This window comes from Colobus angolensis, unplaced genomic scaffold (assembly GCF_000951035.1).
Source record: "Colobus angolensis palliatus isolate OR3802 unplaced genomic scaffold, Cang.pa_1.0 Scaffold19, whole genome shotgun sequence".
Classification (NCBI taxonomy): Eukaryota; Metazoa; Chordata; class Mammalia; order Primates; family Cercopithecidae; genus Colobus; species Colobus angolensis.
The window spans coordinates 1761055-1780703 of record NW_012115043.1 but is presented as its reverse complement, the minus strand read 5'-3'; the positions used below and the strand labels follow the sequence as shown (position 1 = coordinate 1780703).

The window sequence follows — 19649 nt, the reverse complement described above, 5'->3', positions numbered from 1 at the left end:
ATCTCCTGACCTCGTGATCCGCCTGCCTCGGCCTCCCAAAGTGCTGGGATTACAGGCATGAGCCACCACGCCCGGCCCTTATGTTTTTCAATTAATGTTTTATTTTTAATTTTTGTGGGTACATAGTAGGTGTATGTATTTATGGGGTATATTAGATACTTTTATACAGGCATGCAATGTATAATAATCACATCAGGGTTAATGGCATATCCATCACCTCAAACATTTATCCTTTCTTTGTGTTACAAACAATCCAGTAATATTCTTTTAGTTATTTTTAAATATATAATAAATTAAGATCGAGTGAATGAAATCTGGTATTTGGTAGCACAAAGGGTAACTACATTTCCATTTCTTTGCTATTATAAATGTTGCAGATTTTTATTGTTAATTTTTATTTGCTATTTTAATTTTATTCTCATTGTAGTGTATTCCTATTCTGAGAATATAATTAACTGCAATGTCAAATAACCTCCCAAACCTTTGTACTGTTTTGCCAGTCTTTTTCCAGAAAGGTGGAACTTGCTCCTACTTCCAGTAGCAGAGTATGAGGGTGCCATTTTCACCCAACTCTTGCCATCATGGAACATTGTTTTTTTGTCTGTTGGTTACAAAGGGATATTATAATTTTCTCTCTTTAACAACTAGTGAGGTCAGATATCTTTTTCTTATGCTTTTTGCCGTATTTTCATGTTCTTTATCCCTTTTTCTAATGTGATAAGTGGAGTTTTTAAAAAATGTATTTGTGTGAACTTAGGTAGTAAGGGTAGCAATACTCATATTTGTTAAAGATATTTCTTCAATTTGGTTGTCTTTTCATGTTACATATGATTTGTTGGTTTTAGAAGTTTTAGTTCCATTTATTGAACTTACGGAGTTTTTTTGGATCTTTGCCTCTTCGTTTTGTGCTTAGAAAGGCACTTGCCATACCACATTATGATCAGCTTTTCACTTTTAATTTCTCTGACAGTTTTATGGTTTCATTTTTTTACATTTAACTTCTTTAGTTTTGCTAAATTGATTTATATGTTGGCAAATGGTACAGTCACAGCCTAATTTTAAACATTTTCCCCCAATATGTATTGAATCATCTCTTTTTCCCACTGATTTTGATGGAATATTCGTCATTACACCAAATTTAGGAGTACTAGAATGAGTTTCTGGGCTGCTGTTTGGTTTCATTGATCAGTCTCAGTTCTTGTGCTAGTTGCATATTATTGTAGTCACCAGTCATCTTTAATGAGGTTGTATAAACTACCTTTTATTTGAATTATAGAGGGGATCCCCCTCTTGGAGGAAAGATACAAATGTTAAAAAGCTTATCTGTAGCCTACCTAATTCCGTGAACATTGTTTTGAATCTACAACAAAACACATAAAATTCTGTAGATTCCCAGTCTATGCTGTGCTCATCAGATTCTTATTAATTTTAGAACTACAGATAGTAGTTTATCTCTTATTACATATGTGATTGAGCAATACAGTATTATATAAATGTAGGATTTGTAGCTCCTATGTAAGAAATTACTAAGATATGACCGGGTGTGGTGGCTCAAGCCTGTAATCCCAGCACTTTGGGAGGCCGAGGTGGGCGGATCATGAGGTCAGGAGATCGAGACCATCCTGGCTAACACGGTGAAACCCCGTCTCTACTAAAAAATACCGGGCGATGTGGCGGGCGCCTGTAGTCCCAGCTACTCGGGAGGCTGAGGCAGGAGAATGGCGTAAACCTGGGAGGCGCAGCTTGCAGTGAGCTGAGATCCGGCCACTACACTCCAGCCTGGGCGACAGCGAGACTCCATCTCAAAAAAGAAAAAAAAAAGAAATTACTAAGATAAACACTAATACCAAACATTTAAAAGTTGTGCTTAGAACTTTACAAAAGGTAATCCATTAATGAATTATTTCAAGAATCTGTGGTGAAATATACAAACGAAATTCATGTTTTAAAAAACACTTCTTAAGAATTACATTTTAACAGGAAAGATATGAAAAAGAATTTCAAGCTGTTTATATTTTAAATTGCCAAGTCACAGCTGGCTTTTTTTTTTTTTTTTTTGGAGACAGTCTTGCTCCATCATCCAGGCTGGAGTGCAGTGGTGCCACCTTGGCTCACTGCAACCCCCGAGTCCTGAGTTCAAGCGATTCTCCTGTCTCAGCCTCCCAAGTAGCTGGGATTACAGGCGCCTGCCACCACTCCCAGCTAACTTTTTGTATTTTAGTAGAGATGGGGTTTCACCGTGTTGCCCAGGCTGGTCTCAAACTCCTGAGCTCAGGCAATCCACCCACCTCAGCCTCCCAAAGTGCTAGGATTACAGGCGTGAGCTACGGTGCCCAGCCACAACTGGCTTTTTAAGCAAATACATTAACCATCAGATGACATACCTAATTAGTAGACCACACTTTGACATTGGAGGGAAAGATGATTGTGTAGTAACTTGATAAGTATAAATGTTTAAGAAATTTTCAGGATTAATATTGAAAATAGAACTGTGGTGACATTAACTATATGCATCTAAATTGTGCAGAATTTGAATGTATGAAACAGGATTATGAAACGTGACATCTGTAGCCATGAGCAAGAGTAACACACATAAAAAACCAGTCCTTAAAAGGTAATTTATAGCGTTGCACTATTTGTTAACAAATAATGAATGAGAGTGAAAGAATACTTAATTTTTGTTTTTCACATCGGTTAATTTGGTACTAGATCTGGTCAGTATGAGAGCAGTATTATGAGGAAGCCCACAGCTTCCTGATAACCCTGTAAGATTCCCCAGAAGTAAATCAGTGAGGAGTGGTATTAGGAATAGGCTTGTAAATGTCTTGATATGATTATTCATTTTGTTTCTCTATTTTATAGGTGTGCCATTATCTACACAATGGGGACCTCAAGGCTATTTCTATCCAATCCAGATTGCACAGTATGGGTTAAGTCATTACAGCAAGAATCTAACTGAGAAACCTCCTCACATAGAGGTATATGAAACAGCAGAAGACAGAGACAAAAACAACAAGCCTAATGACTGGACTGTGCCAAAGGGCTGCTTTATGGCTAATGTGGCTGATAAGTCTAGATTCACCAATATCAAACAGTTTATTGCACCAGGTAAGTTACGTGTTATATGTGCCTGCTAATTTTATGTTGGTTTATGGGACCCAGATATTCCCTTAAAATGTTAATATGGTTTAAAAAAACACATAAGCAGACCCTTTATGTTACATATATAAAGCAACAAATGGTGTCACCCCAATGAAATCTCTAAAAAAGATATAGCTAAAAAGTCAAGGTTATAAAAAGGAATATTTACTATGTAAAGAGCCAAGCCATAGATTGAATGGTAAGGTCCAGGTTACTGCACAATGTGTACCTGCCTCCAGGGGTCTATATCCAATAGGAAAGAAGTTCCTCCATTTAATATTTCAGTACAGTATAGTTTAATTTTTAAACTTTTGCAGTAAATAGAATGGTTTTAAGGAGACAGCCATCCTTTCCTTTGCCTGTTCTTTGCCAATAGCTTTTAATTTTTTCAGGATAATATAGCATTACCAAAGAGGCCTGTTTCCCATATTGGAATTTGTTAATGTAGTAGATTATCTCAAACTTCATGTAAAGCCATTTTCATTAATAAAATAATTTACGAAATCAAATTAACTTTATGCAGCATTTCCCCTTTTACTAAGACAGTCTCATTAATTAGAATATAATGCATTTTCCTGCACTAATCAATATCAATGAGAATTAATGAGTCCATTACTTAAGAAGACAATGAAATAATTTTAGTTAGCACCTCAGGCTTAATTCTCTATGGGGGAATGTTGTCAAGTACAGAACTTGTTCCACCCTCCCACCAATCTTGCCGTTGGTAAATGAAAAGAGAGGAAAGGTTATAAGACCTCTTCTGTATTCTCTCCTTCTTCTTCATTGATGACTGTGTAATTTACAGACGCTGAAAGCCACAATGCAAACCTACTCATTCTAGATAGCCTTAAGTAATGAATTTATGAGTACTGAATGCAGTGCAAATAATAGATGACCTTTAATTTTTGTTCTGTGACTAGAACTCCTTTTTTCCCATGGTATTTTGTGATATTCTGGTACACAGAGCATCTTTGCTTATTGTAAACAACAGGTTTGGCTGAATGAGAAAGTACAACTGAATGTTTAAGAATATTTAGGTTGTGATACCTAAGAGGTTATTGCAACAGGAAATGATTAGACTATGCAAAAGAACTTTTGGGTGCACTCAAGAAACTTATTTTTGCACCAGTTAATAATGGTTGTCTGGATTAGGGTGGAATCAGCAGCCCTCACCTTGATCTCCTTGAGTGTTTAGAAGGTTTTCTAGGACAGTCTTTTGAACTCTGTCCTATTTACAGCAACAGATTTCATTGTGCACTTTTGGGTGCTCTGAGTAATACAAAAGATAGGTGCCCACATCTCAAGTGAGGGATCTTCACCTTAGCCCCTCATTCTGTAGCCAGTAGCTGGAGATAAAACTACTTCCTAAGATGGTTTTAAGCATATAGAGGAGAGAACTCTGTCTCTTAACAGCCACTCCGTGAATGGGACACAGCTATTCTAAGTTGGAACTCCCTGTTGGTGGAAGCGTGCTAGCTGGGAATGGAATTCTGTGTGTGCATGTACAGGTTGAGTATCCCTTATCTAAAATGCTTGGGACTAGAAGTGTTTCAGATTTTGGAATTTTAACATATACATAAATATCCTGGGGATGAGACTGAAGTCTAAACACAAAATTCTTTTATATTTCATATGCTATACACATAGCCTGAGGGTAACTTCTTATAATATTTTTAATAATATATGCCACCCATCATGAAGGAAGATGTGGAATTTTCCACTTGTGGCATCATGTTAGCACTCAAAAGGTTTTGGATTTTGGAGCATTTCAGATTTCGGAGTTTTGAACTAAGGATGCTGCACCTCCAGTTGCATACTGTAAGAGTATGAGAGAAGGTGAGTTGGAGTTACGTGGGAGTTACTGCTCAGAACAGAGGGGAGGAAGGGAATCAAAGAGGTGAGACTATTTTATTGAAGCATAGGTATGAGAAAGGAGGGTTTTTAGAGGATATAGACCTCATGGGAGATAAATTCACAGAATCACCATTAAGAGGAAATTGGAACTTGTACATAAAAGCATTTTGCATAAAAGCAAATGTAAAAGAATTTTGTGTTTAGACTTCAGTCCCATCCCCAGGATATTTATGTATATGTAAATATTCCAAAATCTGAAACACTTCTAGCCCCATAAAAGCATAGGCCCAAGTGAGGTGAGATCCTGGAGGACCACAAGCTGAATGCTGTTGGCCTTTTTTTTTTTTTCTTTCTTGGCCTTGAATTTTTTTTCTGAAAGGGGATAAAATCAAATATGGGTAAAGAGTCATATAATAGGTTCTGCAGCATATTTTTGTTGTTTATTTGTTTATTTATTTGTTGAATAATGTTTTCCTTTTTCTAATTTTAAAATTGAATGAATTGAAACTTTAGGCCTGTCCTACTCTATCAAATTAAATTAGCTTTCCCTTTCCCCAAGCGTGCTTTTCATTTGATTTCCATGACCTCACTTTCTCCTATCTCTGTAGCCATTCTTGCTCAGGCTTCTTGGGAGCTTCTCTTCTTCTGCCTGATTCTTCTTTCTCTTGGTGTTTCTCAAGATTTTGAGTAGGGCCTCTGCTCATACTACATAGTAAATCTGTTGATTAAATGAATGGATTGATAACAGTTTTTATTGGATATGAAACATTGATTTAAAGGCTCTTCTTTTTTTCCCCAGCTTTATTGAGGTATAACTGGCAAACGTATACAATGTGATGCTTTGATATACATAGATATTGTGAAATGATTACCATAATTAAATTAGTTAAAACATCCATCACCTCATAGTTACCTTTCTTTGTATGGTGGTAGTGGTGGTGAGAACATTTAAGAGATATTTCAGCACATTTCAGGCATACAGTACAGTAAACTCTAGTCACCATGCTGTACATTAGACCCCTAGAACTATTCATCTTATATCTGAAGTTTGTACCCTCTGATCAACATCTCCCCATTTTTCCCACCCCCCAGCCTGACAACCACCATTCTACTTTCCTGTGAGTTCAGTTGTTTGGGGGTCCACATATAAGTGAGATCATACGGTATCTTTCTCTGACTTGTCACACGTAGCATAATGCCTTCAGGGTTCGTCTATGTTGTCACAAATGGCAGGATTTCCTTCTTTGTTATGGCTAATATTCTATTCTATATGTACATGTGTGTATACACACACACACACACACACACATATACACCATGTTTTCTTTGTTTATCCATACTAGACACTTAGGTTGCTCACATGCCTTGGCAATTGTGAATAATGCTGCAAAGAACACAGGAGTGCAGGTATCTATCTTTTTGAGATAATTGATTTCATTTCCTTGGGGTATATACCAGGAAGTGGGATTGATGGATCATTGGTAGTTCTATTTTTGATTTTTTGAGGAACCTCCATTCTGTTTCCTAATGACTATGCCAATTTACATTCCCACCCAAAGTGCACAAGGGTTCCCTTTCTCCACATCGTCACCAGTACTTCTTATCTCTTCCCTTTTTGATGATAGTCATCCCAACAGGCGTAAGGTGATGATATATCATTGTGGTTTTGCTTTGCATTTATTTCCGTGGTGATTAATGATGTTGAGCACCTTTTTATATACCTTTTGGCCACTCATATATCTTCTTTGAAAAAGTGCCTATTCAGATCATTTGCTTACTTTTTAATCAGATTTTTTTTTTTTTTTGCTATTTATATAAGTTCCTGATAGATTTTGGATATTAGCCTCCTATAAGATATATGCTTGTACATATTCTCTCCTATTCTATAGGTTGCTTTTCGTTTTGTTGATTGTTTCCCTTGCTGTGCAAAAGCTTTTCAGTTTGATGTAGTCCCACTTGTTTGCTTGTGCCCCTTTTGCTTGTACATTTGATGTCAAATCTAAACAATCATTGCTAAGACCAATGTCAAAAGTATTCTTAATTGTTGATCATCCTTTATTGCCTAAAGTGTGTGTATATGTGTCACATATACCAAAAATAAACAGTTACAGTAACTCCTGGGAATAACTGGTCAGGAGAGGATGGGTCATGGGCTTCAAACAATAAAAAAACAAAACTTTCTATTAGATTTGAAGGAGGAATCTTCAGATAGCCTAGTACTTCCAGTAGAGCTCAGAACCTTACCTGGTACATTGCCAAACTGGTTGCCACCATCCCATTTGCTCCCATTCAGATCCTCCTGAATGATGCCAGGAGGTTATTTAACCTCCTCTGTGTATCTATAAAATGGAAATTAAAAGATTTGTAAGATTGTTGTGAAGATTATAATTGTTGGTTGGTTAATTTGAGGATTGTGACTTCTGTCACTTCTCCTAGATGACTCAGTAACCCCCTCTGCTGGTGTTAACGGTCTTTGGGAAATTAATACATTGGCTTTTTAAAAGGTTACATCCCTTGACATCGTTCATTACTGAGTTCTTTGGACTGGTTTGTCATATGAAGACATAAGGTGACTGATTAAACCATGTCATTTCATTACATTTGTGTAAATAAAATTGAAATTCTGGGAGGAAATGGGTACTCTTTCAGCTTCCGAAATTCTGGGAGGAAATGGGTACTCTTCCAGCTTCCTCACACTTGGACTTCTAAAGATGGGTCATTGTTATCCAGTTTGGCCAGAATAGATGTCATCGTTAATAATCCCATCTGATGAGAATGAAAAAATAAGTAGCACTCAAGATAGTCTGCTCCACTGAATATAATTTAATCTTGAGTGGTTCATAAGTCAATTCAGAATCCTGCAATGTTTCAGGGATGTCGTCCTGAATTTCAGATCCCATTTTACTATAGATGCAGAAAAATGCTAGTTAAGAGAGAGAGTACATGTTGACATTTTGCCAGATAAAATGGATTTTTTACTGTATTAGAAGTTCACTTCTGAAATCAGTTTTTCTGTTAAGTTACTCAGAGCATTGTTTGATGCATAAGTCTATGAGGATGTTCTCATTCTTGATACAACTTTCAGAATTGTCTGTTCCATCCAATGAAGTAATTAAGAGCCTTGGGCCAAATATAATCATACTGCTAGAGTCCAGTGTTGCAAGAGTTAAATGATCAACTCAACATACTGATGCCCTCCAACTATACACTATCATCAGTTCACATTTATTTTTCCCTTTCTTTTTTTTTTTTTTTTAAGAGACAGAGTCTCATTCTGTCACCCAGAATGAGAGTGGTGTAATCATAGCTCACTTCAGCCTCAAACTCCTGGGCTCAAGCAATCCTCCCACCTTAGCCTCCCAAGTACCTAGGACTACAGACACATGCCACTGCACTTGGCTATTTTATTGTATTTTTTGTAGAGTTAGGGTCTTGCTTTCTTGGCCAGGCTGGTCTCAAGCTCCTCGCTTCAAGCAGTCCTCCTGCCTTGGCCTCCCAAACTGCTGAGTGTGACCAGTTGTGCCCAGCCCAGTTCACATTTCTGATCTTTGCTCATGGTGACACACTAAAGATTTTTTCAAGGATTCTGCAAAGCAGAGATCTGCTTCTATGGCTGTGTCTAAGAGAACCTTTCTATTGAATATTCTTATTAGAATACCATCTCCAATATCATTTGTCTTTTTCACAGTCTGAACCTGAGTCCAGGAAACCTGGATTCTAGTCACTGCTCTACCACTAATTAGCTTTTGGTGTTGGGCAAACCATTTAACCTTGCAAAGCCTACATATCTTCACCTCTAAAATGGAGATGTAATATAATAATTCCTGCCCTACCAGCTTTAGAAGATTAAGTATCAAATGAGATAATACATGTGAATGCATTTTGGACATTTAAGCTGTGGGAAGATCAAGATATTAAGATTTCCCTTTAATATTTTTAAATTTGTAGTGCATATATTTTTGTGGTTCTTATTCTTGCTGCTGCTGCTGCTGCTATTTTAATATGCTCAGTTTCTTGGTAGATCTAGATCAGCAGTATTCAAAAAGTCATCTTTCTGGGAATTAACCATCATTAATACTATAAATATTCAAGAGAAATTTGCTCTTTAATAATTTGTCAGATAAAACAGCTTTAACTATTTTTTTAGCCTCTGAAGCCAGTGGCTTTGGAATAATAACCATCATTTATTACTATATTCTACTCCATTGTCTTTTTTAAAATCCTCACAATTACCTTACAAAGTAATATTATCTCTGTTTAACATGTGAAGAAACTGAGGCTCAAAGAAACTCTATCTTGCCAGACTTCTCAAAGCCAGTGGTTGAACAAAAATTCAAATCTGAGGTTTTTAAACTCCAAAGTCTGTGCTTTACCCTGCCCACTCCACCATTCTCTCACTTTTTTTTTTTTTTTTTTTTGAGGCGGAGTCTCGCTCTGTCGCCCGGACTGGAGTGCAGTGGCCAGATCTCAGCTCACTGCAAGCTCCGCCTCCTGGGTTTCGGCCATTCTCCTGCCTCAGCCTCCCGAGTAGCTGGGACTACAGGCGCCCGCCACCTCACCCGGCTAGTTTTTTTGTATTTTTAGTAGAGACGGGGTTTCACCGTGATAGCCAGGATGGTCTCGATCTCCTGACCTCGTGATCCGCCCGTCTCGGCCTCCCAAAGTGCTGGGATTACAGGCTTGAGCCACCGCGCCCGGCCGTCTCTCACTTTTTGTTGTATACGTGAGCCCATTGCTTAATTTCCAGAAATTTTGTTAGCACTTCTAGCAAGTATGTGAAAGCAAATCTATCATTTTCGAAATCAAATTAATAATATGTTGTGGAGCGAGACCAGGCAACCCGGGTTCAAGTCTTGTACCTTGGGCAAGTTACTTCCTTGTGTCTCAGTTCCTCATCCATAAAGTAGAAACAGTAATAGCACCTACCCTTGTAATTGTTCAGGGGATTAAATGAGTAAATAGATGTAAAGCCCTTAGAACATAGTAAGTACATATTAAATGCTAAATAATTAAAAATTCACATATAATAACCATTTCTTCTAGCCTCTTTCTTGCAATATTATGTGCTGAGCCAGCTTTTGGCTTTTTCTCTTTTTCCTGTTTGCAGAATAGGTATACTAGAATAGTCATTGATTTTACTGATCAGCTAGTATTAGATTTAGGAAAGGCAGTTTTGATCTACAGTACCTTAGCCATTTACTCTTAATCCTCTACTATAAACTAGACAGGGCAAAAGGTAAGAGCTTTGATCTGATGCTCACAAGCCATCATGAACTCACCAATTCTGTCATTTGTTTTTGGTTAATTTAGTAAAAAATAAAATTACAAATCATCTGATACTGAAAATATTTAAGGGTTAATTTTGTGTGGTCAGGGTTTTCAAGGATGAATTGCAATTTGATTTCAAATACAAAAGTGCTTTTCTTCTAACCAGTCTGTTGGTATATTCTCCCCTGCAGAAACCAGTGAAGGTGTATCCTTGCAACTGGGAAACACGAAAGATTTTATTATTTCATTCGACCTCAAGTTCTTGACAAATGGAAGCGTGTCCGTGGTTCTAGAGACCACAGAAAAGAATCAGCTCTTCACTATACATTATGTCTCAAATGCTCAGCTAATTGCTTTTAAAGAAAGAGATATATATTATGGCATTGGGCCCAGAACTTCATGGAGCACAGTTACCAGGGACCTGGTCACTGACCTCAGGAAAGGAGTGGGTCTTTCAAACACAAAAGCTGTCAAGCCAACCAAAATAATGCCCAAGAAGGTGGTTAGGTTGATTGCAAAAGGTAAGGGATTCCTCGACAACATTACCATCTCTACCACAGCCCACATGGCTGCATTTTTTGCTGCTAGTGATTGGCTAGTAAGGAACCAGGATGAGAAAGGTGGCTGGCCAATTATGGTGACCCGTAAGTTAGGGGAAGGGTTCAAGTCTTTAGAGCCAGGATGGTATTCTGCCATGGCGCAAGGGCAAGCCATTTCTACATTAGTCAGGGCCTATCTGTTAACAAAAGACCATATATTCCTCAATTCAGCTTTAAGGGCAACAGCCCCTTATAAGTTTCTATCTGAGCAGCATGGAGTTAAAGCTGTGTTTATGAATAAACATGACTGGTATGAAGAATATCCAACCACACCTAGCTCTTTTGTTTTAAATGGCTTTATGTATTCTTTAATTGGGCTGTATGACTTAAAAGAAACTGCAGGGGAAAAACTTGGAAAAGAAGCAAGGTCCTTGTATGAGCGTGGCATGGAATCTCTTAAAGCCATGCTGCCCTTGTATGACACTGGCTCAGGAACCATCTATGACCTCCGTCACTTCATGCTTGGCATCGCTCCTAACCTGGCTCGCTGGGACTATCATACCACCCACATCAATCAGTTGCAGCTACTCAGTACCATTGATGAGTCCCCAATCTTCAAAGAATTTGTCAAGAGGTGGAAAAGCTACCTTAAAGGCAGCAGGGCAAAGCACAACTAGAGCTCACAACCAAAATTATACTTCAGCCTCTGCTGTACACAGAAACTACAGGCTCTGTCTCAGGAGAGCATAGGCACATTTTAAAAGGTTATGTACTAGGTTTTTGTGGATTCTATCAAAGTGATAAGTGATCCTTAAAACCAGCCTTCTAAAATAATTGCATTCCATGGGTTGGGTATTTAGACATGTAGGTGGCATTTAGAACGCAATGTTTAATCAATGGGCTGAACAAAGATGCTTCACTTTGCCTTGCCCATCACCCTATACAGTTTCACAGATAGTCTAGTCACTCTATGTGAGAAAGATAATGGTAAGTAGTTGCTACTGGCCAACTGTCTAGCACTTACCTGAAAACTTAGTATGGAGCTCTTTTAAAATGTGATTATTTATATTTATGTTGAAAGCAAACTTTAAAAAAAAAATGTGCTGTAATACAGTAAATATGTACTTGTAGCCTGGATAGCAGACTGTGTTCAACTTTTTAAAAAGATGTTTCATTTCTATAGATTAATTTCTTGGGAGCAAATGAGTATTTGTTGCATTTGTTCAATTTGTTGTATATGGTGAATATTTAATTATGGTTTTCTTGAAATGTGTAAATTAAAAACACAACCAGTGTTCAGGCTTCACAGTTATATAATGTAAGCACAACTAAAATGAAACTTGTTGACTGCACAAGAAATTACAAAAATGTTTCTGTTTTGAAACTTGATCTACAATCAGTAAAAGTTTGATAATCAGTATATCCCTCCCCAACCCCCATTGTGACAGTTTCTTTTTGTCACTATCTAGAATTTTGTATTTTATTTCAGACTATACCTTGGAGTTTTATATATTTTGAGAGAAATATTTTTGGGACATTATTTCGGAAACTTATTACAAATCTAAATTTGGAAAGGAGCTAGTAGCTTTAAGGCCACCACCATATTTTATTTTTTTAGGATTTTTCCCCCTTTAAATAAAAATATTAGGTCAAATACTACATACAAGAATCATAGCAAATTTTTTTTTCCTACCAAGATCATTCTTGATCATCAGCTTCCCAAACTAGTGAGTCTGTGCATCATTGGGTTTTTTTAAATTTAATTTTAAATTATTCTAGCTATTAGATAGAAGAGATGTTACTGCATTTATGTGTAATCAGATCTTTATTTAGGTATATATATCCTCCTATACCGCACATAAATAGATTTCAGAGCCCCCATACAATGGGCAGTGTCTGCTATAGGGCTTCAGGCATTAAATAAAACTAAGGGATGTTGATTTTGCTGTGACAGTACACTAAATCAATAGTATATCTTACACAGTTTGAAAATATGATACCCCACACTTTCAGGGGACCGAGTCTGACAAACACAATGCATTTATCTGTGACCTGTATCAAGTGCACATTTAGGAGCCAGGTAGGTTACCTGCTTACACACTATATTTTAATTGAATTCAAACTACCAAGCACTACTTAGAAACTGGAAAACATATATATATATATGTTAGCATCAAAGAGGGCAGAAGCAAAGAAGATATAGATCTGCACTGAAGACATTAAACTGACCACAGAAAAGTAAGCTTGAACTCCCAGTGGATGTGACCACATTCTTCTTAATTTTGCTCACAATAAAAACACTTTTGAGTTATTAGGCTTACCCCTAGCTTTTGACCTTTGCATTTCATATACGTTAGATGTCTTAGCAAGAATATCTGGTCTCCCCTAATTTTTATTCCCAGTGCCGATGTTCAAAATAAACTTTCTCCAATCTGGGAACCTTTCTTACTTCCCCATATTTGTTATTATTAAGAATGGTTCATACGTCTGCTTTGTTTGCATACTGGTCTTCAGATTATGAGACTCGATGATAACAGTATGGTACTGCTTCTGTGACAAATACCGTGCCTTAGCAATGTGGCTGTCCTTTTCCACTGAAGAAGGAAAGACTTTTTGATCTAGGAATAGTGTTGTGATTTCCTTGCTGTTGGTTTTACACTGCCTTCCACATTGCAACAGCAACTCGATTTGTCTTGTGATGCCAGAATTTTCTAAGAGGATGAGTTGAGCCTATAGCAGCATTGTCAGTACAGACCAGTGGTTCTCAAACTTTAAAATGCCTCAGCATCACTTGGGAGCTTATTGAAATGCAGATCCCAGAGTCAGTAAATCTGCCTATGAAGTCTGATAGTCTGCATTTGTAATGAGCATTCAGGTGATTCTGACGCAGGGGAGCTGGGGGCATACAGGGAGGAACACTGCCCTACACTATCCATTGCATTTTTGCCTCTAAAGAACTGTAGAATTTTCTAGGGTTTTAAATTATGTAAAATGTTTACTTATTCTGAGCTTAGAATGGGGAGGGTATTTTTAAATTTTACTGTTTTGTTTCTTTAAATTTTTCTTTGCTTTAAGATTATAGGTATTAGGTTGGTTTTTGTTTTATTCTGTTTTGTTTTTGTTTTTCCACTCACCTTGAGTTCACTTTGATGTTACATCTATTGCTACTTCATTTGTAAAACCAGCCAAAAGTTTCTGGATGAAGGTCAAGTTTGACCTTTTAGGAGTTACTGTACATAAAGGCTTCATCCAAGAACCATCCAGTGCACAGAAGCAAATGCAAAAATGACACAAGCACAACTCTCCAGACGTGGCTCCTTTTCCTTTCTCAGTGCAGACTCTCACTGAAAGCTGCTATTTTCATCCTCCTTGTGGTTGCTTTTCTTGTTTCTCTTCCACTGTACATGTGGGTTATATACCATGTGTTAAATATGCAATAAAGTGTTTACAGGATGCCTTTCTGAAGGGTAGTCCTTTGTAAAGCTGTACAGACTTTGCAGTTTAAGCACAATGTGCACATGTTAGTTTTATATACAGCAAAACTTGATTTTTTGCAGATGGAAAGGTATTTTGTTTCTATACAAAGTAAATGGATTGTTTGTGCTTATTGTAAAGCTGCTTTATAAAATTGTAAAATAAAGTTTTTATCTTAAAAAGAATATACCTGGATATTTCTCTTGCTTCTCAAATTATTCTAAGGTTATTTGAGCCCAGCAAGCAGATTTCTGACCATTTCCTGTTCAACCCGTGACCAGAAGTCAAGACAACAAATGTAGTTCATCAAAGGCATAGCAAGCCCCGTCAGACAATGTGTGGGAACAAATAGTATACATGGACTTTAATCCTAAGGAGCCTTAGTCTACAAGGGGGAACACAGTGTATACTAAACACTGTAAGAAAAATAAAATGCTAAATTGTGTACTCAGGGAAGGTATTAGGGAAGAGACAGAGCCTAAACTGGTGTTCCAGGGGTGGAGTCCAGGTGGAAGAAGAGGAGAGAGTAACCTGAGCAAAAACAGGCGCCCATGCCAGGTGAGAGGATGGCCTTTCCCATGCTCATTCAGACTGGGTAACCATTTTTTATTTAGATTTATGTGAGAGTTTGTCCCTCATATATTTTCTCTACTTGCCTCTTCAGAGCGATTAGCATTATTTAATGTTTACCTCCTTCTCAGAGAATAATGATTTAACCTCCCAAACAGAGAAAACCAGAGACCAGAGTCTGGCTTCATGTTATGTTTCATTGCACAGTATTTTTTGGATTATAAACATTCTGCACCATTTGTATAATGGAATTACAATTGATCACCAACTTTTTCCAGCTGATGGGTGCACAGATTTTGACAGGCTACTAATCAACATTCTTGGCAGCTTTTCCTTCTCCACCGTCTTCAGTTGAGAAATGGCCATAAGGTTGCAAGCAGTCTTGGGCTGAATGAGCTCTCCAGCTGCTCTTGCTTTGATTTTGCTGCTTGTAGCCAAACTGTTAATATTTTGGCTGTTCTGCCTTAGCGCACTGAGCTTCTCATATTCATCTCCCATTGCCCTTGAGAGGGGGTGGGCCCTCTATACTCCAGAGAACTTATTTGGTAGTCTGGTGACTGCTCCTTCCCTTCATAGCCACAGGCTCTGGCGGCCACTGTGTGCCTTGTGACCCTGCCTCCTCTGGCATGACTTAGATGAGGGGCGAATCCCCCTCACTCAAGCTGACTGGCCAATCAGTCTTTTCCCAGGAATTCAAAATGGGATGGATTAAAAAACTAAAGCAGATACACAGTGAAAAGCAGAGTTGAAAAAACAGAATCTTGACAATGCTCCAGGCCCTGGATCCAGTGCCCTTCTGAGGCCAGCTGTATTCCTCTCAGGTTCCGTGAGGTACTACGGTGTCCTTAGGATAAATTATTACGTTTGCTGAAGTTGGCTGGATTTAGTTTCTGTTACTTGCAACAAATGAGCCCTAATTAATAACATATCTCCATTATAGAGGAAAATACAGTGTAAATTCTGCATTTTCCTCCAATCTGGACCCTATTGTATTAGCTTGCTAGAGCTGCTATAATGAATACCACACTGGGTGGCTTACACCAGAAATTTATTCTTCTCACAATTCTGGAGGCTTGAAGTCCAAGATTAAGATGTTGGTAGGTTTGGTTTCTTCCAAGACCTCTCACCATGTCTTTCAGATGGTGCCTTATTGCTGTATCTCAAGGTTGTCTCTCCAACTGTGTTCTCTGTGTCTAGGGCCCACTCATATGACCTCATTTTACCTTAATTACTTCTTTAAAGGCCTGAATGTAAATACAGTCACATTCTGAGATGCCGAGGAGTTAGGACTTAACGTGTGAGTGGTGAGGGGGACACAATTCAGTCAGTAACAACCACTCAAAGCGTTGCCATTTAATTTGATGATAATCATTGAAGGACAAAACTCAAATCTCAAGGGGACATTAGTTGGGCAGAAATCTAGACTTTGGGACTCAGAATACAGAGCTCCCTGGCTCAGCCATTAGAGCATCAAGAATTTACTCAGGCCAGGTGTGGTGGCTCACGCTTGTAATCCCAGCACTTTGGGAGGCTGAAGTGGGCGGATCACCTGAGGTCAGGAGTTCAAGACCAGCCTGGGCAACACGGTGAAACCCCATCTCTACTAAAAATACAAAACAGCCAGGCGTGGTGGTGCGCGCCTATAATCCCAGCTACTCAGGAGGGTGAGCCAGGAGAATCGCTTGAACCCTGGAGGGAGAGGTTGCAATGAGCTGAGAGCATGCCACTGCACTCCAGCCTGGGTGACAGAGTGAGACTCCGTCTCGATAAAAAAAAGAATTTACTCTTTGACCCCATAGACTTCAGTTGCCTCATGGTACAATCCAGTAAATAGAGAACTCTGCTCTCAAAGTTTGTAATAAACTAACAAAAGGTAACTACTAAATATAAGCAGTGGTAAAGACAACATAAGCTTCTAGATTTTTGTTCTTACCTGTATGCTATTTTCATTAGCTCATTCATTCCGAATGCAGAGTTCTGGGGTACTGGGGTGGGGGTAGAGAAGTATACATACAGAGTATATAAAAGTGCAAGTAGTGGTGAGATTTTGTTTAACGATAATTTTTTAATCCCAAGTCTGCATTATTGTAACTTACAAATAGTCAACAATATAGAGATAAAATATTGATTTTCATTATACCAGCTCATTAAGGATGTCAAACTGAAAATGGATGTGAATGTAAATGTTGTATTGGTGATGAATTTGAATGTTTGCTGCTCAATTTCTGGTGAAAAGAGATACATTTACCATCTGGTAAGAATGATTGATAACTTGCATGCGTATGCTGCATTTCCTGAATGTTAAGTAGCAGCAACACTGTGTAATTTTGCTAATCCTTTTCCAGGAGGATTTCACAAAATGACAGTACTGCAAAGCAAGCCATCGAAGAGCAGTAGTAAAGAGAACAGCAAAAGGGGCAGAAAAAAAGTCCTGTGAAGGACCAGAAATAGAGCAGTGGACTGGTATTAAATACTCAGTTTAGATAAGATATTCTTAAGCAACACAAAGCTCATTGCATCTTAAGCTTAACATCAGAAGAGCTGGTGTCTCCCTGGGATTTTGCCCTGTTCTGTCAGCACCTAGTGAAATCACTGAGATAAGAATGGCTGCTCCATTTCAGTTCAGAAAATCTAGTAAAGAGAGTTCATCTCTTTGGGGACTAGAGAAGGAAGTAAATCTCTGAAGTGGGGTGAGGAAGAGGTCTTGTTTTTAAGCAAACACATAGCAAAGATGCATGATCTTAATTTAATGCCTGTTATTCTGTCATCTTTCCTTTTTAACACCAATGAAGCTGAATCTCTGCAATTCAATTGAATATAGTGGGAGGCCCCAAACAGATTCCCAAATCCTATCCTATATGGCAAGATAGTCTTAGGGAAAGTGTCTGTCTATCTTCTCAGCTACTGCAGGCAACACAGAGAGGCACTCTCTCCATCTGGAAATATCCATCAGAAGAAATTACCTGCACAGCTTCTTGTGAGCTTGAATTAGTAGGTTTTAGTGTCTCGGGTACAGGAAACCATGATCCTGGGTTAGTGTTTCTTGCTAACGAGTATTTAGGAATAGGAAGAGGAAACAGGCACCATTACAGGTGCTCCTCAAACTAACTCTCATTAATTGCTCACCATGACCTTGGAAGCCCAACTCCTGGGAGGTGAGAAAAGGAAACACTGCTGCCTAGTGTTCCATTATTGGAACGCTAAGCATGTGGGAGTTATTTATATCCTGCTGCTCAAGGTCATCGCCAAGTTCTGGTTTTTCATTCATGCAAAAATTCAAAAAATTGTAACCTCTGGCATAAATGGGTTAAGGAGCTTGTTGAAGCTTATGCAGTTCTTTTCACTACGTATTTATTGAACACCTTCCTACTGATTGTGCTACCTGCCAAAAGCAAAGAGGAGACCTGTCCCTGTCACGAGTCATAACTAGTCAACATAAAGAACCGAGTCCACAGCTGGCTGGCCTGGAGTGCTTTTCTCTGGGGTTAAGCTTTGGATGGCCTTTCCTTTCCAAAATCACAGGCAGAGCAGTGGGGCCAACACGAAGAGCCAGAGTATCTGAGCTCCTGCAGTGGGTCGGGTTCTTGCTAGAAGACTCCACGGGTGTTCTTTCTAATCCTTTTGACAACCTTGGGAGGAAGTATGTGAACTTCACAGATGGAAAAACAAACTCAGAGAACTTAACAACTTGCCAGAAACCATTTAGTTATTTGACAAACAAGGTCTCAAGCCCACGTGTGTCTGACTCCAAATTCCAAGTTCTGACCCATCGCCCCCAGGCAATAACTACAATCCACTATCTCCTGACTCCACCTTCTACACAGTGGGCTCAACCAGGGAGGCAGATCTCAGTCCCAGAGCTCTCCCACATTCTCCAGATAAGAAAATTAGTCCATTTCATCTGTGGGACTCTATATCAGAACTGCTGAAATTGGTATTCCCTCCACTAAATGATTAGAAAAGTCCAGAAGCAGATACAGGAAGCTTTTTCCAGCAATTGAGTTTCTTAGCATGTGCCCCCATTTCTTCAACTTCCATTGACATTATTTTTTGAATAACCCAACATAAAAACCCCTCTAGCCTCTCCCCAGCCCTCTCCTGCTATTTGCTGTCTTCCCTAGTGGACTTTCAAAAAGCTGCCTCTATTACAAATTAAAATGTACACAGTGTGTGTTTAATATGTGCAGACACACACACACACGAGTGAATACACAGATGCACAGCAGTTATCATGCACTGTGCTGGCTGCAAGGGACGCCGTGATGAGTGAGATGAAGTCTCTGTCCTCTGCGAGTCCATGAAGCGACAGCTTTGGGAGGCACACAGTTTTATTCCTTGCTGTGAAAAATGAAACCATTTAAAATTTTACAAATTCCAAATTAAAGTTTGAATTAATGAGATTCTAAAGAACCTTCCTACATTATGCTTTTCAGGCTCGTTTCATGAAAATAATGAAATATTTTATCCTCAGAATGGCCCTAAGAGACTGGCTGAGTGGACACCTCCTCTCAGTGGTGGAGCAGCGGCGTGGGTGTGTGATGACTGTCTGGGGTCAACGTCCTGGTGACGGAGCTGGAGTAAAACTCTGGTCTGTAGACTTGCAGTTGGATTCTCTTCATCTTGGTGCCTTCACATCTATGGGAATCTGGAAAAGAGCTTCCTGGTGTGCACTCAGGTAGGGCCATGTCTTGTCTCCTTTGGCCCTAGGCTTGGCATGAAAGGAGAGGGGAAATGGGGCCGTTCGCTTGTGTTTCTGTTTCTCCCTGACTGTCAGCACTTCTCTGTCTCATTCCATCTGAGCTC

The 19649-nt window shown here is 38.8% G+C and overlaps 1 protein-coding gene across 1 annotated transcript in view; it reads left to right on the top strand.

Annotated features, from left to right (window-relative positions):
* The window catches only part of GLCE (glucuronic acid epimerase), a 126438-nt gene extending 111977 nt beyond the window's left edge, over positions 1-14461 (top strand). Inside the window, exons 4-5 of the mRNA XM_011940328.1 lie at positions 2863-3108; positions 10455-14461. Coding sequence (XP_011795718.1) covers positions 2863-3108; positions 10455-11479 — 1271 coding nt within the window. The 3' untranslated portion in view covers positions 11480-14461. The remainder of the gene's footprint in view (positions 1-2862; positions 3109-10454) is intronic.
* The last annotated feature ends 5188 nt before the right edge of the window (positions 14462-19649 follow it).